Source organism: Pteropus alecto, unplaced genomic scaffold, assembly GCF_000325575.1.
Source record: "Pteropus alecto unplaced genomic scaffold, ASM32557v1 scaffold103, whole genome shotgun sequence".
In the NCBI taxonomy this organism is placed as follows: domain Eukaryota; kingdom Metazoa; phylum Chordata; class Mammalia; order Chiroptera; family Pteropodidae; genus Pteropus; species Pteropus alecto.
The window spans coordinates 7380576-7404343 of NW_006436288.1; the positions used below are offsets into that span (position 1 = coordinate 7380576).

The 23768-nt window shown below is 35.6% G+C and overlaps 1 protein-coding gene and 2 pseudogenes across 11 annotated transcripts in view; 1 reads left to right on the top strand and 2 right to left on the bottom strand.

Annotated features, from left to right (window-relative positions):
* C2CD5 (C2 calcium dependent domain containing 5) overlaps positions 1-19570 on the bottom strand; it is a 79951-nt gene extending 60381 nt beyond the window's left edge. For 5 of the 11 annotated variants that reach the window (XM_025047384.1, XM_025047381.1, XM_025047387.1 and 2 more), the window contains exons 1-6: positions 19294-19569; positions 19093-19211; positions 10611-10697; positions 5038-5209; positions 2888-2983; positions 497-652 (exon numbers count right to left, since the gene is read on the bottom strand). In XM_025047384.1, the coding sequence (XP_024903152.1) occupies positions 497-652; positions 2888-2983; positions 5038-5209; positions 10611-10697; positions 19093-19211; positions 19294-19411 (748 nt within the window). In that variant the 5' untranslated portion in view covers positions 19412-19569. Of the gene's footprint in view, positions 1-496; positions 653-2887; positions 2984-5037; positions 5210-10610; positions 10698-19092; positions 19212-19293 lie in introns of all 11 variants that reach the window. The other 6 variants (XM_025047383.1, XM_025047385.1, XM_025047380.1 and 3 more) reach the window with 2 other exon arrangements.
* LOC112480317 lies at positions 884-2532 on the bottom strand (annotated as a pseudogene).
* A 1734-nt stretch (positions 19571-21304) lies between the features above and the next one.
* On the top strand, positions 21305-21418 carry LOC112480375 (annotated as a pseudogene).
* Positions 21419-23768: the final 2350 nt, after the last annotated feature.

Consider the following 23768-nt stretch of genomic DNA (forward strand, 5'->3'; position numbering starts at 1 on the left):
ATATATGTGTGTACACAAAAATATGAATTTTAGATGATAAATACATTCTTCAAAGAAAAATAAAGAAAAGTGATTAAGAGTGGCAGGGAGGCGTAGAAGGAGCCACAAATAGAGAAGGACTATGAAAAAGTAACATTTGAACAAAAAGCATTAGAGCAATTACCTAAACTATGATTATAAATAAATGCTAGAGAGAGAAAAACTAGAACCCAGTTTCCTACTTCCTTGCTCAGGGCACTTTCCACTATGCCACTTCATGAGCACAATATCCTTTTACTACCTAGTGAAGAAGGAACTATAAGCTTCTGATTCAGATTTATTCTTGTTACAGGATGGCAACGTAATGTGTGTTCAGGAGGATGGGGCCAGGGGTAGAGAATCAGTCACTTACAATTTACAATCTTCACTGTAAAATTTCGTAGCATGTCAAAAGGAAGTGAAAATATTTGAAGTATGAAGTCAATCAGTAATGAAGTTTTTTTTTTTTTTTAAATACCTGACATTAAAGAAATGAGTCTCTGTCTGGCCTCATTTGATGCCCTTGGTGTGCGAATTCGATCAATCCATTGATATTCTGGATCTTCATTGACCACAAGTTCTTCTACAAAGCCATGAATTATTACTGCTCTATAGCACTTTGGAATAGATGTTGCTGTTAAAAGAAATTGTCTATTATGCTTCTATTTATCAAAAAGTTAAATTCAATTTCTTAAAAATGTACAACTAAGTTCTTACCTTTTGTATATATAGTACAAGAACATCTTTTTACTATAATAATCTCAATGTAATTATAATAATACTTCCAATCAAATAGTCTTCTTCTAAGTTTCATTTTATTCTTAGAAATAATCATTTTCTTTCACGAGACCTCTCACCTCTCTCATGTAAGCATAGTCGATATAAACTGTATTTGTATAATTTAGAAACCATCGATGGACTTCTTAAACAGCATTGAATACAAAGTTCAAAAAACAAAGTCAGCTAGCTGATTGTTACAAATAGGTAGAAAGTAGGTATGAATACAAAAAACTTATTCAAAGCTCTTTGAAAAAGTTCTGTATACTACATACTGCAGCCTCAAAAATCAAACCATTACCTTTCTGACATAATCTGAGGAATCACAGAGCCCTGAAGTTTCTAATAATCCATGGTCATGTGGTTAACTGGTTCAGCACTCACTGTACAACTTAACACATCCATTTAATAAGTAGGACAACAAATGTCATTGGAATTTAAGTAAGATCTTGTCAGATTCAAAAAGGGGAGAACCTGAGAACATCTACATCAAACTAGTCTCCATGCACCTTGAAGCTAATTCAACCACTTAGGAGCTTTTAACTCTATTAATCCAGACTGGCTATGAATTGCCTAGATGTGCCCGATTTCAATCCATATTGCATGGTTTTCACGGGTCTCCATTCCTGTAGAAGCCTATGTAATTCTGGATAACACCAGTGCCTGGCTATAATGCTCTGCTCCTATCTTTCAGTGTCTTGTATTAGAGTAAAACACTACTGGATTTTTCTTTTTTCCATTTTACAATTATACAAAGTTTAATATAGTCATATCTTTTACATGCTTGACAAAAGTAACTTGTTTTAACTTATGAAATTTAATCGGCAATAAATTATTAATTTCTGTGAAAGTAGTAAAACAAATATGTGAAAATTATTTCTGAGCTTGTTTTTCATAGATTGACCTATTGGTACAAGGGTAAAATCTGCATTAGATGAGTGGCTGCAAGCTCTCCGATAAGTTCATGTCCAACAATTATGCTTTTTAAAGCCACAGGAGACTTCTGCAAGACACACATGCATCCATTTACCACAAACGGCTCCACATCTGAGTTGTCTAGTTTTAGACAGCCTGTGTGAATGAATTCTGAGAGTATGAAACTTGATTTCATTGACTGAGAAAGTACAAGTCCTTCTCCCTTTATGTTGTTGCTGACTATTAACGACCAGCTGACATAAAGGCAGCATAGGCTATGTTTCAGATACAGTGCAACACCTGTTCTATACCACAATTTTTTATAATATACTTATGCATATATAATTCAATAAAGAGTGATTTTCTTTCCACATGTGGCCTAGGTGAACTGTGGACTCTTCCTGTTCGCCAAAAAGGATAGCCCAGTTCAGGTTTATTCCCTTAATTGTTTGGTTTTCAGTTAAGACCACATAGTAAATGCTATCACATTTTGCCTTCCCAGATAAAAGTCATCCAGATCTAGAAAACTTCTCTAAGATGAATTAATGTGTAGCACTGCAGCAAAAACATTCCACCTTTATTTTCAATTTTGTTTCCAGCCATTCTAAAGTATCTGAATTATCTTCTCAGGTAGAGAGCTCTAACAATCAATTCTCTACCTTTAGGCCCAATATTATAAAACATAAGGTTTAAGTATATGAGATTAAGTTGTTTCATTAATATATGGATTCTCCTTTAAGATTCTGAAAAGAATCCAAAAATCTTCACCTGTTACTCTTTCTAGTAACTGTTACTGGCGATGTTTAATGTTACTCCTTCTAATCATGCTGGTAAGTAGGCCAGAGTGGAGGCTGGAGTAGCAGCTGGTGAAAGGGCAGGAGTAGGAAAAGGCCACAGTGGCATTGTCATGAAAATCATGAGCACGTGTTCTCCGATAAATTTTCCTAACAAAAATTTCTATGAACTTGGAAAAAATTAGATATCATTTATTTCAGAATGAGATAAATAGTCCTCTGAGCTACAGCAATTGTTTCTGAAAAATTAACAATTTTCTCTTTGGCATTAAAACCAAAGTATAATAGGTTTTCCACTAGCCTTCTAAAACATTAATTTGATTTCCCAAATTTATTAATTATTAAATTTCCTGTTAAATGAGTAATAAAATGTATTTACTTACTGCAAAAGAATTTGACTCCACATGATGACTGCCTAAATCGATTTAAATCATTGAAGAGGTCTACTTTGACAACTACATTGATTTCTCCACGGATACCTATAATTTCAAAAGGAAAATCAAATTTCTACCTTAAGAAAATAAAGTATAATTAAGTAAGCAAATAAATGCCAATTAATGATTTTAAAATAATATATTGATCATAATAGCAATGCTAACTTTGTTTCTTATTTTCATTCTATGTAATTTCTTTATTAAATTTTCTGAAGAACATGTATGTATTAAAGAATGGATAATTTTCATTTTTACCACAAGTCTCTATTTGAACCAATCTAACTGGAAAGAAATCCTATTTAAATTGATGATGATAATATTTGCCGAATATTGATAATGTTCTAAAATGTTTTACAAGTAGTACCTTACAGTGCTTACAACAACCCAGTGAGGTAATTTCCGTAGTATTATTATCCTCATTTTATAAAGAAGCTATAGTTTAATAAAAGTTAAATAATTTGCATAGCGTCAATAGCCAGTAAGTGGTGAAGCCAAGATTAAAAGTCAGATCTTTATTACCCCAGAGTAAATGCTCTTAACAAGTAATGCAAGAATCTGAGTTAACACAAATAAATTTTATTCTTTTCAATGAATATACAGTAATAAGTTAAGAAATTCCAAAAAAAAAGGGTTTTTCAGAAAATGCTCTGAGAAAAAAAATGACCCAGCCTCTATCTCTAAATATTTATTAAGGTAGGTCTTTTTATTTGACTATCCTATCTTCCTGTCAAATTCATACTTATGGTGGAATAACTTCTAAGAAGACTTGCTCATTTACCAAGTGAAATAATAAGAGATTATGTTCCTAACAAGGGGCCTACATAACATATTAAATGAATTACAAATAATATTTAATATAATGTTTGAAAAATTTGTTCACTCATATAGCTACTGCCTTTAATCCAAGCTCAGATTCTCCAGTGACTTTTTTTACTGGTAATAAAACACTTGACTGAATCTTATTTCCTGATTACAAAGATAAGCATTCTAGAAACTATGGAATAAGCAAAAGAGCACAAAGAGGAAAAGCAGAATTATAGTCCAGAAATAAAACTATCTAATGATAAACATTTTATCATGTATTCTGCCAATTTATCCAATGATAATACATATATGCAATTCTTTTATTTCTAAATAATTTTGGGATCATCCTATAATAATGTTTTGCAATTCATAATACATCATGCATATCTTCTTATGTCACTGTATTCTGAAAACATGCTTTCTATTCTGGCTGTGCAACTATGGTCTATATATGCTCTAAATTATTTAAGCAAATGCTGTTTTCCAATTTATTTTACCACTTAAACATTAGTAAATAATAATAAAATACAAATAACATACATTACAATAACAAATAACATATACATACCTATGTAATAAACATGAATAAATCTAAGCAAACATATTTTTTACAAAAAATGACCACCAATGGAATGGCCAGGTCGAAAATGTAAAATAAGCAGAAAGATGCAATATTGCAGATAGAAGCATCTGCCAGTTCCTTATGGGTTCATTTACCATTCTAAAGAGACAGCATATTTCTAGGCCAGGAGTTCTCAAACTTTTTGATTGCAGGACCCCTTTAAATCTCAAAAGTTAGTGAAGACCTCAAAGAGTTTTTGTTTATGTGGCTCATATCTATCAATATTTACCATATTATAAATTAAAATTGAGAATTAAAAAAATTTACTTATTACTGCATTTAAAGTAATAAATATGTTAATGTAAACAATATTTTAATGAAAATAACTATATTTTGAAAACAAAAATGTTAATGAGTGGCACTGTGTTGCATTTTTGCAAATCTTTATAATGTCTAGCTTAATGAAATACAGTTTGAAAATGTTATAGGTACTGAGTATGAATGAGATGATTTTTAAATAACGCACTTACTATATTACACCAATTTAGCTCAGAAAATTATGTTTCAAATCATGTTCAGAAAAGTGACAATTCTACCAACAATACTTTACTACTACATCTAAAAAGAAAACATCTTTTAAAGATATATATTTTAAAACCACCAAGAAGAGCACAAAAATCTTTAAGGATAATTTAAAAGTTCATTATTTATTTTCTTAAAATATACTCCTTACCATGTATGGTATCATAAATTGGAAACCATCCTGAGATGACTGTTGCAGCTTCACTGTAGAGTAAAGGATCAATATCAATGTACACTTTACCAATGGCATCATTTGCACTGTAAGTATCATGGTCAAGAACTGTGATTTGTAAAGGTTCATCTTGTAAATCTTCATCATCCACCTAAAAATATAACTTAAAATTAAATCTTATAACTTAAAAATCTTCATTACCATATACATATATAGAGAGAGCAAATGTAAAAGATTACTTATTTCTGAAAAAAAAAGTCCAATTAACAAGCAAACAAAAAGTTGTAACTCCTATGCCAAAGAGAGGGACGACAATGGAGATGCAATGGACTGAATGTCTCCCCAAAATTCAATGTTGACACCCTAATCCCTAATATGATATTTGGAGATGGGGCCTTTGGGAGCCCTTATTAATGGGTTTAGTATCCTTACAAGTAGAAACAGGGAGAGATTCTCTCTCTCCCTACAATAGAAGGACACAACAAGAAATGGCCATCTACAAACCCAACCATGGTGATACCCTTGGACTTCCCAGCATCCAGAACTGTGAGAAATAAAACACTATTGTTTAAGACACCCGGTCTATGGTATTCCGCTACAGCAGCCCAAAACAAAAAACAAGGCAAAAAAAGACTTCTTACTCCTGGAAGACACACATATTCACTATTTTAACTGCCATCCTCTGGACACGATGCCATCCTATAATTTCTAGTATTCCTCATCAAATATAGTGGTTAGACAGAACACAATATAATATGTAGTAATGAGACTAGGCTATAATACAAAAGGATTATTATAACTAAAATATATTTTTTAAATGCAGCCTATGAATGTCTATCATTACAGCAGACATACATACTGTTAATTAAGATTGAGTTTGTGGTTAAAATCTCTATACTTTCATTATATATTCTTTGGTCAAGTGTTATCCCTGCATCCTTATATTTTGGTTCAATTTTTAAATTTAATTATAAATATTATGCATTTCTCCAACCCCTATTTAATTTCTTATTGATTTTAAGCTAACAATCCAGCCTCTGAAGATTATTCTAAGAATTAAAATACATGAAAGAATTATTGTTGCTATCATTTATATGATAATGTGAGTGGATGATTTGTTCTTAAAAAAAGAGAGTCTTTATAAGAAAGAAATAATTAAAATTTATAGATCAAATTGTATGTCCTGAATTTGCCTTAAAATGCGCCCCTCCCCCCCAAAAAAATGGGGCATTGGGGAACGAATAAAACAAGAACTGAATATAGACAATTTAGGTAGGTAAAGGTAGGTGACACACAGGTAGTTCAATATACTAATCTACTTTTGGGCATATTTGAAAATTTCCATAATGAAAGGTTAAAATATAACAATCATTTTGAATTCCAATCCATTCTGAATTATCAACGTCATCAATGGCATTCTCTCTATCACTAATGCATTAGCTATACATTTACAAAAGGTAAAGAGTCATAAACTAAGCCATTAACCATTCTTCCAAAGACAACCTTCCAATTTCTAGCTAACCATTAACAACATTTTTGTGTACACTGATTTATCCATCTAAACATTCACCTTATCTATCTATCATCTTGTCTCAGGGGACACTAAGGTATCCCTTCCCTTACATTATAGGGCTCCATACTAAGTGACTAGAAAATAGTTCATGAGATGTATGTGTGTGTGTGTGTATGTGTGTGTGTGTAAAATAATATGAATAATTGGAATAGAGAAGTTCAGGAATTAATTTTAATTAAGACTTTCTCAGAAATGTTTTAAGTGTTTAAGATACTTGGTCTTCATCCTGGCTCACAGCTCCCCAAACCCTTGGAATTTCCCAAGTGTTAAGAATGATATAAATCATCTTTTGTTACGTTAATGATGCCACCCAAGGGTGGGAGCTGGTTGCCAGGAGAACCAACCACATGATTAGAGGTTTGGAAGGTCCTGTCCCAAGCCCCCAACTCCCGGGGAGGGAAGAAGTGCTAGTGATTGAACTCAACTGCCAATGATCAACAACTTAGTCAATCATGACTATGAAATGAAGTCTCCATAAAAACCGAAGAGGAGAGTTTGCTGGTCCTTTTTCAAAGAGCTTACGCACTGGGGAAGCAGAATGCTTCCACCTGTTACCATGCCACTGTGCTGGGCGAAGTAATCCAACCCAAGAGGAAGGAGTGGTGGGAACCTGCAATCTGTAGCAAACCAGTCAGAAGCACAATTAAGAGCCTAGGCTTGCACCAGCATCTAAAGTGGAGGGTAATCTTATGGGACTAAGCCCTGTATCTGTGGAATCAGATGCTATCTCCAGGTAGACAACATCAGAATTGAGTTGAATTCTCAGATACCCTGCTGGTGTTTGAGAATTGTTTGTTGATGTAGGGGGAACTCCTACCCCACACTGGAATTGGATTCAGGAACTCTATTTAGTGGGAAAAACTTCTTAGTCACGGTTTGCTCAGCTAAAATGTAAATGTTAACTCACAGCCACTCCTGCCCTATCCTTATTCCAGCTCCTTCCAGCCTAGAACACTGATGTGATTACTGAAACTCCAGGTGCTCATCTGGAGGCAGGCTACAGTGACCTGAGTATGGAAGCCACAGGCTACACTGGACGACGGAGGAGAAAGAAGGAACCTGGGTCCCAAATCACTCCATGGAGCTACTAAAATACCCTGACACTGCCTTCAATATTTTGTTTACATGAAAGAAAACTAAACATCTGTTTTATTTGAGAGTTCATGACATATATAACTGAATGTAATTTACAACTGATAAAAGATTAAAAAAGAAGTGTATAATTAATTGTAACTACAAACACAAAGTTTAAGGACACATTTCAAACAATCTACATTTTTATTAGGAGTACTAGCCAAAAAGTAAAATTAGGAAATTATAAGAGGAATGGCTAGTAACTTGAGTTACTAAAGCTCATTAATATTACTAAAACCCCTTATTCCAGAAAAGTACAAATATATTATTTTTTGAAGTTATCTAAGCTACTTGAGTACTTTGTACATTTAAAAATTACCAGTATTGAGTCAATATAATGAAATATCCATTTTCTTAAATATTAATGTCATAGTATATGAAAATGACTAATACATAAAGGCTGCCTGCTTCTACCATTGCAAAAATGATGTAATTGACCAAGACCATTTGTTTCTAATCATTTCTAGGTTATGAGAAAAAGAAAAAATCATCCAAATGATTGTGGATGAAAAAGATTTCTGTGATATAACTGACAAGTCCAGTGAGGAAAGTAACTTCACAGGGCGATCTGATCAGAAATTCCTAACTGGACAGGTCATGGTGGGAAGTCACGCCCCAGGCATATAACTTTTTTAGTAAAAGGTTTACTTTGCTTTAAGCAAGCCCTGTCCACTATTCTTGTGCATCAACATTTCTTATGTCCACATGAAGATATATAAGTATTTTAATGTTTTTCTAGGGTAATGAAGATGCACTTCGCAATTCTAATTCCATTTGAAATCACGTAAGCAAGTTATTCTAATTACTTTCTCTAACTCATATATTCCACATTTTTACCTTAAAATAATAGTTTAAAAGGACAACAGATTTAGTACATGTGCAATACTGGGTCTTTCAAAATATGTAATGTCATTTTGGAAACAACTAAAAAAAAAAAATCTGTACATATACACAAAAGAAAACAAAAAAGGAATCAAAATACCCCATGACAAAAAAATCAACACTAAAGAAAAACACAGTTGAAGGAGTCATACGCCTTGATTTCAAAACTTAATACAAAGTTAACCAACAGTATGGTAAAGGCATAAGGATAGACATATAGACCAATGGAATAAATCGAAGAGTCCAGAAATTAACCCATAATTCTATGTCCAATTGACTTTTAACAAGGGCACCGAGGCCATTCAATGAAAAAAACTGTCTCTTCAACAAATGGTACTGAAACAATTGGATATCCACATGCAAAAGAATGAAGCTATATCTTTATGTCAGATCATTACAAAAATTAACTAAAAATGAATCAACACTTAAATATAAGAGCTATCCTCCCCTAAGGAGAAAACATAAGGGTAAATCTTCATGACCTCAAATTTGGCAATAGATTCTCTGGTTTGACACCGAAAGCATTAGTGACAAAAGAAAAAGATATACTGGATTTCATCAAAATTAAAAAGTTTTGTGCATCAAGGTGAAAAGACGACTCACTAAATGTGAGAAAATATTCGCCAATCATATTTGAGTTTAATATTCAGAATATAAAAAAACTACTCAATAAGAAAAAATAAACAACTCAACTTAAAAATGGGCAAAGGATCTGAACAATTTTCCAAAGAAGATATACAAACGGCCAATAAGCACATTAAAAGATGCTCAACACTATTAGTAATTAGGAAAATGTAAATCAAAACCAATGAGATACTACCTCATATCTACATTCTTCATATTAAGCTGGTCACCAAGTCCTATGAAGTCTACCTCTATAATCTAAATATCTTCTTTGCGGGGTTAAAATATGAGGAGATAGTTCAAAGTAAAAGAAATACAAATGGCCCTCATCCATAAGAAATCATAATAAAAATGTACATTCGTAATAAAAATGTACATTAAAATTATACTGTGACTATCACTTCAGACCTACTAGGGTGGCTTACATTTTTAAAAAAAGTAAAATAACAAGTATTGACAAAGATATGAAAAAACTAGAACACTCATAGATGCTGGTGGTAATGTTAAAATGGCAGAGCCACTGTGGAAAACAGTTTGGCAGTTCCTGAAAAAGCTAAACACGGATTTTACCAGATGATTCAGCCATTTCATCTAAAAGAACTGAAAATAGGGGCTCAAACAGATACTGTACACTAATGCTCATTGCAGCATTATTCACAATAGACAAAAGGCCAAAACAACCCAAGTATCTATCAACAGATAAAAAAAGATAAACAAGATGTGGTATACTATTTGGAATAATGGAATACTATTTGGCCACAAAAAGGAATAAAATTCTAATAGATGCTACACCATGGATGAAACTTGAAAACATATGCTAAGTGAAAGAAGCAAGACATAAAAGGACAAATATTTGTGATTCCACTTAGATGAAACAGGCAAATTGAAAGACACAGAAAGCAGATTAGAGGTTACCAGGGGCTGGAGAGAGGAGCAAATGGGGAGTGACTGCTGAATGAGGAAAGTTTCTCTTTGAAGTGATAAATTTTTATAAACAGTGGTGATGTTTGCATAACACTGTGACTGTACACTTTAAAATGGCAATATTTATGATTTTTTACAATTAAAAATTTAATCTGTACATTGTTCTTCAGTAATTTCTGGTACATGGCAGTATTCGAAGAAAATTACTAAAATAATATAATCTTTTTTTAATCTAGGTTCTCCTATTCATATATTTTATTTTCCTAATATTTTTTAAAAACTTAATATTCCTGGGAAATATGTCTATGGTATGGGAAAACCACCATACCTGAAATAAAAGGTACTGCTATCTTTCTTTGGGAAAAGGGTCACCTCAAAAAAACACACTCAAAAATGCTGACATTTAAAAACTTACCTCAAATTTAAACCATTCTGAGTTCCACTGAGGGTTGAGGGACTTGAGATACACATCTGTTTTAAAGGTGGTATTACCAAATTTTACCTAAAAACAAATAAGAAACAATTAAAATATAAATATCAAAAATGTGAGGGGTGGCTCCATACTGTAGTGGTTAGCACGTCTGCTTTACACGCAGAAGGTCCTGGGTTCGTGCCCCAGGTGGAGGCACGGACCATACCCCGGGTGCGCCAAGCCCCCTAGTGCGCCAGGTGTGTCAGGCACCAGGTGCACGCTGTGAGCGTGTGTGAGGAGATGCCTTGCCTTCAGAGATCTAGTTCTTAAGAAGAAATGGCAACATCCATAGGTCAGAAGTGGAAGTGGGGGCGAGGTGGGGAATTAAAGCGAGGCGGGGAATGTGAATAAAAACAAAATCTATTATCAGCCAAGCAATGGGAAGATTAACCCTGGAAGGGGAAAAAGAAAACTATCCCTGAGGCAAAGTAAAAGTATAGATGGGTCTAGGTAAGTTTACAGACTACACGTGGAACAAGGAATTACCCACTATTCTGCTTGACTAGCTCCACAGGGGAATCAGAAACATAAACAACTATGTCATTATGGAGAAAGGAATCAGTATGGCCTTCACTAAACACGGCTCAGACAACAGGTAAAGTTTTAAGGGCAAAGAACGAGCAAAGATAAAATCAGAAGGTAAAAGGCCAGTTTTCTCTTAACATCTCAGCAAGGGAATCCAGAACTACAACCCATTAATATAAGAAATCAGTAATATATCCTGGTGTTTTCTAGCCTCTCCATATTTTTTTTAATTCCTTATCTGTGCACACACAGTGATCAGCATTAAACTATGGTTAATAAGGGTTTTATGTTCCTATCTTCAGGGATAATGAAAGGAGTTGGATGGAGAGATTAACTTATTTCACAGCCAATCTTGGCAAACACTAAATCACAAAGATCTAAAAATAAAGAAGGAAATGAAGAAGGCGGAAAGCAGGCTAGATCCCTAGGATTTGCTTCCAATCAAGAATGGAGACTATGAAACCTCAGACTGGACTTGAGAAGTGGTCGGGAAGTTTCAGAGCAAAACGGCTAGGCAACTGCTTCCCAGACTGCCTCACCTTTCTCAAATCTGATCTTGTCAAGTCTTCCCTAATCCTATCAGGTATGACCATTAAGTATCTTTCTTAACCTCAAGATTCACTAAAAGGTTTCCCCTTTATCACAATATCCAGCACAGAGTTTTGCACACTGCAGATACTTATGAAATGCTGGTTCGATCAGGTAATCTATGAAATCGCCTTTCTTTTTTTTACCTACAATCCTATTTTTGGTATTAGATTACTTGTAGATATTAACGTTTAATCAGTCCAGGAAATAGTCTAAAACTGCAATATCCAAAACCATAACTATTTTTATCTTCTGTATCTTTTTCTAATTATTTTATCATTCAATTTGAATTACTGGTAATGATACCAACCATGTGGTACCTAAGCAGTTTGGTTAGAGCGTAGAAAAGGTTTAAAAATTACGCAGGAATAACAACTTCTTGCATGATAAGGAGCATGACAAAATCAAAGATAAATAAAAAACTGAGAAAAAGTATTTGCCAAATATGTCACAGAGATAATTTACTCAATTTTTAACGAGTTCCTACAAATAAGAAAAAGATCAACAGACCAACAGAAAAATGGGCAAAGGACATAAACACAATTCAAAGATATGGAAATATAGATGCCTTAAATATGTCAAGAAATGATCAACCTCACTCACACTAAGATAAATGCAAACTAAACCAGCATTTTTACTTAGCAGGTTGGCAAAAATCAAAAAGTTTGAAAACAGTGTTAGCGAGGTACTCTCATACTCTTGATGTGAGAGTACATTAGAACAATTTCTACAGAGTACAATTTGACAATATTTATCAAAATATTAAAGGTCTTTACCCTTTAAGTTCACACAGAAGTATGCGATGTACAGAAGGAACATGATAATAGCAAAAGATTGTCCATCAGTTTGGAACTGGTTAAATTAAATAATGGTAAAAACACACAGTGCAGTCCTAAATAGAAGAATAAAGCAGTTCTATAAGCCGTGGTATGGAACAATGTCCAAGTTACATCTTTCTACTGCAGAACAGTGTGTATGGCATAATTCGCATAGAGAAATAACAAAACATTATAAGGCATATAACATAAGCCTATACATGCCCAGATTATTTCTAGAAGGATATATAAGAAATGTTAACAGTGGCAACTACAAAGAACAGAACAGATTGGTTAAAGGAAAGGTGATGAGAGGGTGACTTATTATGTATCTTTTTAATTTTGAACCATGCACATATATTACCTATTTTATAAATGTATAATTTTAAAATTCAAAAACACCAAAAACGAAAAAAAGTCCAAGTGGCAAAAACTTTATATTGATTCGAATTACAGAATTCTGGACCCACTTCCAGGAATTTATCCTAAAGAAGCACTTTCACATAAGGTCTCCTCCCAAAAAATACACAAAAATTTAAATAGTCGTTCGACAGGAAAGTGACTGAATAAATGACTAAAGAATCCTGTTAAAGAATGGAGTCAATTATAAGTACCGTTATGGGAAAATATCGACATAACTGAAAAAAAAATAGATCAAGTAGTAGAAAATATATGACAGCAATTATCTCTCAAGAAGGAACTGACAGGGTGTAAGCAATACAGTACAGTGTAGTAAATAAAAAGTAAGGGGCTTTCAAGTTTCACTTCTGGGTATTCAAATATTTTGAAATGGGAGCTATTCATGTACTACTTGCGTAATTTTTTTTTCATTTTAAATCACAAATGTTAAAGAAATGAAATCTAACAGGGAAAAAGAAACCCAGGAAAAACACAGGTTACTGCTCATTTACTAATTTAATTTTCATTACATTTCAATATTCGAAAGAAACATTTAATGTTTAATTTACCTAAAAACTGTTTTATTTGAAGTAAAATGTTGTCAGGATTCATAAAAACATTCAAAACCATTCAAAATCCAAATGTACTTAAGGGTTTTGGCTCAATTGCCAAAAACAACATATTTCTTAAGTTACAATTTAAAGCCCCCTTCAATTTTGTCCCACCATACTATAGTGCTATGTTGCACTTTTTTTTTTGTTTTTTGGTCAACTGTCCATTCTAGATATAGTAAAGATCTGAGGATAATGTGAGGATAATGCAGTCCTCACACTGCATCAAACATACAAAAAACAAGATTTTAGAAAAAGGTTAGCGTGCAAATTTTGCCAACATTGTGATGATTCCCTTTCTACTAAAGAATCCAGTTCATTAGGTCTTATTTAATTCAAAGATTTTACTACTCACAATTGAGTGCCTTACAGCTTTATTAAAGAACATCAGGGATTTTAATGAGATTCCCTAATAAAGTAAAAGCATTCTCTTTCCCCAATCATTAGCTAGATTATCTTGAGAAAGTTATTTAATCTGCTACTTAAGGCTGCTTCTCCCACTGAAAAGGGGGGTTTGCTATGAGCAGTACATGAGATAATGCAAGTAGAGACCTAGCAAAACATCTGATAACAGAAAATACTCATTTAATATTAATTTCTTTTCCTCTCCCTGTTCCCTCAAAGGCTCTTGGATAAACACAAATGATAATGTAGTTTAGCAGAACAGTTTGTAACATGTATGTTAATGCATTACGATAAAACATATATTCATTCTTTGACTTTTTAATATAAGACTAAGGCCTCTTTGAGTAGGGGTTCATTCTTTAGAGTTCTACATCATCTTTTTTTGCATAAACCACACCTATAATTTATCACCTGTGACTGCCAGTTTGAGTTTCTTAAAAAAAGAAAAAAACCATGAACATAGAATCCTAGAATTTTTTTACAATCTTCATCTAGTTCGAGTACTTTTTATTGACTGTATCCATAAGTCTTTACATAGCATTATCAACTTAATTTCCACATTTCATCGATTTATATAAGGTTTAAATAAATTACAATAACATATAGAGTCAGCATAGACAACCACCTCTTGGTAAAGCATATAAGTCTACTGACTGGAGAAGCAGGCACACAGGTACACTGGAGAATAATCTAACTATACGGGGTAGTGAAGAACATGCTTATAGAAGGAATGCAGAATACTGTAATGAATTAATGAAGTGGTTAAGAGAATTTCTACTATACAGACTTCTCCCCCTAGCTTTCAGACCACTTGGTAATCTGTATCCCTATCTAACAAGCCAAATTTTATTTCCCACTTCTATTTGACAAGAACCCTCCCTTCAATCACATATGTTCTATCCTGCCTTTTGCTTTTACCAAGTCTGTCTTATTCATCTGAAAAATGTCCCTTTTTCCTCTCTGCCTGTGGAAATTTTATCACCCAAGCCCAGCATAAAGATTTCTCATTACCAGCCCAGGTTTATGTCCCTCTCCTATTAGCTTATATAATAATCATAGTCCACATCATACAATTTATCCTTTTATTATAACTCTTCATTATCCCCTTTTTCCTGCATTAATCTTCCCCTTCCTGCTGGATTATTCCTATTAGCACACAATCATTATCTTCTTATTTTTCAAAAAGTACTAGAAACTATATACGCTCCCAAATACCACCCTATTTCTCCTCTCCCCTTCGTAGCCTAATTTCTTGAAACAGCTGCCTATTCATACCACTCCTACTTCCTCATCTTCTGTGTACTTTACCCTCTTCAACTAAATTAAGTATGGACATCTATCTTTATCACTCAGGATCATTAACAACCATTAACAATCCATCCAGTGATTTCTCTGTCCTCTTAGTTGGCCTTTCAGTGCCATTTGACAATTAGGAGCTTCCTCTTTCTAGGAACTTCCTCTCTTGCCTTCTAGAACATTACTTTCCTGATTTATGGGCTACCCACTGGCTGACAATCTGTTCCCTTCCCCTAATCTTCCACATCTAATAAAATTCTTAATGTCAAGTTTTTCAAAGATCCATACCTCTCCTCTCTCTAACCCTAAATCAGAAATGTGCAAAAGAGACAGAACCAACTTCTACGGGAACTATAGAAATTTCTAGGGGTATGTTTGGGACAGGTAGCAGTATTTAGTGAGCAAGGTCAGAGATGTTAGTGTCCTGCAATGAGAGATAGTCCCCAACAATGAAGACTTGTCTCATGCCATGACTTTCAAATGTCCCACCAGATAATTACATGGGTGAAAAACCCACCTAGAATAAAATCTCAGTTTTACAGATAAAAGTATTGTGATAGGGTTTTAATATACATAATTGTCAAGAAATACAACCATCATGTATGTGAAGGGACAAGTCTTTTTCTTGTGAGTTGACCATTATGGAAAATCAGATAGCCAATGGCAACTAAGGCCTATCCGAGATGTCAAAACTACAAAACTGTCTGTTTTAGGAGCTGTCATATTCATCTGATTTTACACATAGGTGAGGCACTCCCTTATCCTGCATCACTGCTTTATTTTCTCCACATGAGGAACTTCTCTTTTACTTTATCTTTATGAACTCCCTACTCCCACTAAAACGTAAGTTCCATGACTAAAAAAAATTGTTTTATTGTTATAGCCCCAGCACATCGTATTACATCCAGTACAATATCTGATATATACAAAGGCTCGAAAATTTTCATAGATTCAATCTTATTACTTCATGTTTTCTACTGTGGTCATGAACACGTACTTTCATATTGAAATACATATGATAAAATACTTTTATTTCTCTATCATATTATAGCTAGAGCATTATGTTAGATATTTTTAATTGTAAGCATAGATAGGTTATACTAGCTATTATTATCATGCCAAGATATTAAAGAGTAGATTTCAAAATATCTGCTATATAAAGGGAATACTGGGTCTCACAGAGTTGAGAATAACTGGCCTGTGAGCTCGTTTTCAACTCATACCTCTCTTCTGAACACTATACTCACAAATAGGACTTTCTCTTTGACAATTCTGACTGAAGGTCCAAAGACTCCTCAAATTTAACATTCCCTAATGGAATGTGATTCTCCACGCACTCAATAAATCTCTATCAACCCCAAGGAGTTTTGGAAAATTACCCCAATGACTCCAAAAAGCTAAGAGTCATCTTTTAGTCTCCTTTTCCCTGTTCCTGTACTCCAATCTACCAACAAATCCTCTAGAGTCTTTATTCAAAGTATGTCTGGAATCCATCCACATTCTCTCCATTACCAAAACCATCACCTTGGCCCTCACCACCTCTTTTATGAACGATTATAGAATATCCCAACTATTTGCCTGCTTTAGCTCTTTCCCCTCTTCGTCCATTCTTCAGATAGCAACATAAGTGCTCATCTTGACAACTGCTTCCCACTGAATTTAAAATAAAATCCAATCTCCTAATCAGGGCCTCTAAGATCCTGTAAAATTGGCTCCTTGACTAACTCTCCAACTGTATCTTGAACTCTCCTCTTCACTTGCAACATGCCAGCAACAAAAGATCTTCTTTCACTTCCTAAAACAACAAATTTCCTCAGGATCTTCCCTCTGCTGAGACTCTTTTCTCTTCCAGCCTCTCTTGCTCCAAACTTCCCTATACACATACACATTCCCTGAGCAGCTACCAGTTTCATCCAGTAGGTCAGCCTAACTGACACTCCCTCAGAGGCCTCCCCTGATTACTCAGCCTTAAGTAGATATTCCCTCTTATGCTCTTCCTATTGTTTTCTTTTATGACTCTCATCACATGGATATATTTGTTTTTTTACTTCCTAATGTGTTTCTCCCACCAAAATATAAGGTCCATAAAAACAAGAACCAAGTACACTTTATTCAACATCATATATGCATCAGCTAGACCAGTGACTAGCATGGTACATGGCAAATAGGAGACACTCAATAACTACTTGTTGAAAGGAATTAATGAGTCAGCCTTGAATCCAACTCTTCTCTCACCAGCAAAAACCATTTTACAAAGGCCTGACAATTTTACCTAAGAAATGTCCTTCAAATCTTTCTCCTTTAATCCATTCCCACTGCCATTCTAAACATGCACCTATTGCCTGGATAATTTTACCACCTCCTTAATTGATCTCCTTGACCCATTCTCATCTGTCCAGCCCAACAATAACATTATTATTCAAGTGATCTAGAAAAGAAACAACCTAATACAAACATGATCTTATTTCATTTCTGCTTAAAAAGCTCCCCTGGCTAACCCCCTGCTTACAGAATAAAGGAAACTTTCTTTAGTATAGAAAAGGAGGTTTGGCTCCAAATTACCTTTCCCACCTTATCCCCCAAGACATCCACTACCACACATCCTCTTTTACTCTATATATATGCCAAACTTCCTAAACATACCAAACTTCCTAAACATACCATGTAACCCATTCTGAGCCTTTAATATTCCCTCTGCCTGCTAAAATCCTGGATGTCCTTCAAGGCCCAGCTGAAATATCACTTAGGAAGCTTCCCTATACCTTCAGAGACAGAATTAAGTTTCCACATTCTACAACAACATTCATCACCTTGCCTAGAGAGGCAAAATAAGCAGTGATTAAGGTAATAGGCCACAAGGCTACCGAGGTTTACAAGTTTTGGGTAACTGTTTCTCAAATGAAAATGAAGTTGAAATTATGTTTGGGGGCAAAACTGCCATTAGGTTACAGAACCTTTATGGAACATCAGGAATATTTTATTTTGAGATGAAATCAGACTGTATGTTATCATGTATCTATCAACTCTACCCACTAATAGCCCAAAGGATTATTGTTCTAATACTCTGGCTCATCACGTCAATTTTTATTACAATTTTTACTTGGCTTCTTTCATACTCTGGGTTATTACTTTCCAGGCCCTAGGCTTGTGATAATTTGCATGCGTTGTAAACTAATCATTAGATTTAAAAAGCAATTTTGCAATTTAAATCTATGGCACTTAATTGGCTTCCTACCCCAAGGCACTAAATTACCCTGAAACAGTTCATCAGACCTACCAGTCCATACAAGAGCAGAAAGTGTTAGTTGTTTTAGAACTTATACTGATTCAGAAAATACCACGCTAAAGAGTGGATCTCCTAGCCTTGTAGGTCTTCAAGTGCCCGTAGGGGCTGTGTCTACCTTGTTAAACATCTTCATCACTCTAGTTGAAGTGCCACCCCTCCCGAAAGAAGGATGCATGTATGTGTGTGTATTTCGGTAGCCGCGCGGGCCACGCCTTGGGATCTCTGTACTGGCAGGTGGCCTGTTATGAGTCCTGACATCAAAGGTCACCCCAACATGCAGGACAGTAACAGCCTCCCCGCGCGGCGCAGTGTGCCGCGGACAACAGCAAGCCGTGCGCCCATCACATGGGCTGCAATCTCCACAGTCAGCCCTCAAGGGAGAGCTACACAAGCAAGGCACACAGGACTGTAGGAAGGGGAATGAGCTGGGGCCGAGATGGGTAGGATCCTTCACAGGGCTTGGCACTCCCTGTGTTTGAGGAGCAGGACCTTGCACCAACCTCCACGAAGGCATCAGTCAGGTCACTAGCTCGATCCATCACTGGCAAATGGCGCCCAGCCACGATTTTCACCTTCAGCTTCCCAGGCATCGTCTCGGCTTCGGCCTCTCCTTGGGCTCCTGCAGAAACAAACAAGCGAGTCTGCGCCTAGCGCCAAGGCGGGCGGGGGAGGAGCGGGAGCCGGAGGGGAGCGGCGCGCACCAACGGGAGCGCGCGGGTAACTGACAGCGGAGGGCGCGCGAGGGTTCGCCGCGCTGCGGGGCGCCACGCACTCTTGGAGGAGGAAGGGGGCCGTCCCGTGCGGGAACCGAGGCCTCATTCCGGAGAGACAGCCGGAGTGGCCCTGGTAGATTCCTCTGTCCCGGTCCTACAGTGCTGGCAAGAGACGCAAAAGCGAGTCAACATCGCGCTGAGCTTCTGCCGCCGTTACTAGCATTTCTCCTCCCCCCAAAAATGGCGGCTCTCAGGGCGTGGAGGAAGCATCGATCTTTCGGCGCTCGACCCACTTCACAGGGCCGAAATTAAATTCGCGGAGAAAAGGGGGCGGGACGGGCTGGAAGGTCGAGCCCTGCATCATCCACCGAGTTGGAGCTGTAGGTTGGTGTGGTGATGCTTTCCTGCAGGGAGGCCGGCTTCATCTTCCCAGGGCAAGGGACAAAACGCTGGTGACTTCGCGGGCGATCCTCAAATTTCCGAAGGGCTGTGACAGCAGCGGAGATAGCTGGAGGAGCGATTTTAGTCTGCCTTTAACGACCCTTTAGTAGTTCGTAAAATCATTTTAGCTGGTTTCTACCTAGAAGAGGTGAAGTTTTCGCTTTACATAAAGAAATTTCGGGGGAATCTCAGTCAAATAAAGTATTCTATGCTACATTTTTTTATTCCATCACATACACGTGTACTGTGTGCAGGATTAGACATGTCACTATAGATCTTGGCAAACAAAACTTTGAAATCCAAAGCCACTGCTGGAAGTAGTTTGCCCTGCCCTCATATATCCTCTGTGCTTAGTAAGTGTCTACAAGCTTGAAGACCTACATTGCCGTCAGGAGTTCAGGACCATATATACTATACATATATAAACATTCAACGGATTAAATTTAGTAATCTAGGCAGTGGTGACCCGTAATTATTTTTTCAATGCCAAAATTATTCCTGAAGAGGGAATATAGTTCACATAAGTGAGAAGTTGAATTCTTCCAAAGAAAATAAAGCTTCCTCAAAATAAAAATCTGAAAGATAAATCGCTGACTTGTGGGACTAGAGAAAACTTTATCCAAAATGACGGAAGAATAGAGGCCCCATGCAAATATCCTTAGATCCACCTGCAGTTTTTTGTGGAGCCTAATTCTACCCTAAAATGCCCTTAACCATACTCTTAAGGTCAGCTACACTATCTGGTTAATTTGGGTGCATTTTGGTGGTAGATATGAAATAGCCTTTTTACTAAAAGAATTACCATACTACCAGTTCATTTAAAATAGAAAAATACCAAAATATATTTTTAAAAAATTAGAAACATGAAGTTTATCAACAATGTTAATGGAAAATAATGCACTGTATTATAAGATATTGTAAAAAATAATAATTTACAAATTGAACAATTAGAGGTTAGCAATATCAGCCTCTTAATTAGTAGCCTGTAAGGTACTTGTACATACCTGGTGCCTTAGGCGTCATCAACAGGAGATTATAATTAAGATGCTTCCTGAAGATTTTTTTTAGTAGAATTAAGCCTAACTTCATTCCGTTTACTAATAATTGTACTAGTTTGTTTTAATTAATGCTGGAAACAATGCTGACTTTTGTAATAAATATCTCGTGATATGGTTTCTGATTATCTTCTTTAGCTTCATAACCTTGCTACTCTTTTTGCATTTTAAATCCTACAATAATAACAAGTATTTACATATATTGAGTACCAGCTACTGAATTCAGTGTTTCACAGCTTTTAAGCCTCCCTAAAAATCCTGTGAGATAGGAATTATTGGCCTTCATTGTACAGGTAAGGAATTCGAGGCTTTACACAGCTATGATGATAACCCAAAGTCATGGAGCTGGTAATGCTGGAGGCAAGATTTATATCTAGACATTGTGATTCTAAGAACTCATGCTCTTTAAAGGCTACTGTAGTTTTCCAATAAACTATGCTTTTCTCCATCTGGGATGTCTTTCTCATAGTCATTCTAGTAAACACTTAAGAATTCATAACTCAGTCTACTGCCCTGCCACCCTTAATGTGCCCTATCCCGTCTGATCTCGGAAGCTAAGCAGGGTCGGGCCTGGTTAGTACTTGGAGACCACCTAGGAATACTAGGTGCCGTAGGCATTTTAAAAAAAATTCATAACTCGGTTTAAATATTACTTTAATGTCTTCCCTGATCTCCTGCCTGGTAACATACTTTCTACTCTCACTACTGTGCTACCCCTAAATCTAACACATCTATTGCACTGTCCCTATACATAATTATCTGTCTTCCTCTCCCTTATTAAACTTTGAGCATCTTGAAGAGAGGACTATTTCCTACTTATCTCTTAATTCTCAGTTCCTCCCCTGTGCCCTTCATGTGATCAACAAATGCTTATGGAATTAATATGAGTAACAATTAACACTTACATGTTTACTATTTTGCTTTCTTTCCTGGCTCTCTAAAATATTTCTTTTACTCTCCACCTCTTCAAGGTTAAACTTTTCAAGGTTGTCTATATCTGGTGCCTTCTCCTCACCTCACCAGCACTTCTAAAATTATTTCCATCTGACTTTAGCTACCACCACTCTATCAAATCAACTTTCATTAAGGTCATCAATAACCTTTGATCGCTAAATCCAATGGACAGTTTCCATTTTACATGACTTTCAGTAGCATTTGACACTGTTGATCATGCTCTTCTTGACATACTCTTCCTCCTAATGTTCAGATACCATCCTTCTCTTACCTATTCTGCTGTATACATCTTTCTTCTAAGCTTGCTTACTATTCTTAACAAATATGTGTTTTTCTCATTGTTCAATTCTTGGCCCTCTTCTAACTATACTATTTTCCTAGGTGATCTCATTCATATGCATAAATTCAATTTCTACCTATTTAGCTAAGGATTATGACATTTTTATTTTTAGTTCACAACTTTCTTCTGGGATGTGGACCCATATATGCAACTGCGTAGTTCCTGTTTCCATTTGGAATATGAACATGACCTTGAAATCAACATATCCAAAATCGAACTTATTTTCTTTACCTCTCCTACCACTGCAATAACAGCAGTTACAACAACAACAATAAAATAAAAAGCCTGGTCTTCCTCCACTTGTCCCTCATCTCAAATGGCAGCAGCATCAGCTATGGCCAAGTGCTTAAGCCAGAAACTCACTGGTTTAATTTTGATGGATGCGAACGACAGCTTGAACTCAGTTTGGTTACTTTTGCTTTAATTTACTTCTAAAACAGCCAATCAACTGAGTAAAGGGTAAAAATGAGCTAAATAGTAACCTAGAAAGGCTCATTTTATTGGTTCCCTTGAATCTCATAAAGATCTGTCTAATGTATAATGGGCACAATGGCCACATTGAGTAAAATGCATCAGTCAGCACCTATTAATATACTCAGTGAGCCGTATCACCTAGGTCTAATGGGCATGTTATGGGCCTTGACTTTCTTATTGTGCCAGCACCAGGAAAATCTCCTCTTTTGGTGCCTATAATGCAAAGCCTGGAGGTTTTCCGCTTATGTCTACTTAAGACCTGTGTGGAAAATTCTAACCACATTTAACAATTATCTTTGACTTTTCCTCTTCTTTACCTTTGACACCCAATTAATCACTAAGTCCTATTGTTCATAACTCCTAAAGATCTCTCAAATTCATCTAATTTCCACCATTATTTACCATCTGGAAAACTGGTATCCCTACTTCCACTCTTGCTTCCCTCTGATCCATTCACTATAAAGCAGCCTACGAAATCTTTTTAAATAGCAAATATGTTTGTATCACTCTGTTTTAGGAGAATTTTTTTGCCGAAGATCAGGGGACATTCCCTTATTTTTGTCAGACCCTTTATAAGAAAGTTAAAATGTTCAGAAATTCAATAGATGTCAGTCAGAAGTCGATTTGTACTTTTATTTTAAATTTGCCTTGTTGGGTTTAAAGTCAAACTATGGCTTCTCCACCTTATGTTACCCTATCATCTAATGCTAGATTGTTCCATTTCAACTAAATTGTTGTTCACATGAATTGTTCCATTTCGATATCAACAAACTGAAGTATGTGCCAATTCACCTCAGTTTATGGGATCCAAGTATATGCAGGACTCATAAAAGTTTTAACCCAACACTGTATTTCCTCTTATGCACACCATTTTTCCTTTGCCGATTAGCTGGCAATAACAGAATTTTTATGACCCTGTTATCTTCACAGGGACAGTAATTGTAACATTAATTGAATTAATTACATTGATATATAATTTCCCAGCCCCTTTTTAACTTCCGATCTTTTCCTATTGTTGAAGGAATGGTCCAATAATGTAAATAATGTACCTTGGAAAGCAAAGTTGTATGCATGTATGTATGTATGTATGTATATATGTATGTAAGTATATGTGTGTATATATATTTTTTAAATTTACCAAATTCGTCATGAGCAAGTTTCAGCTCCCAAACTAAACCCACTATGGACATGTGTTATTC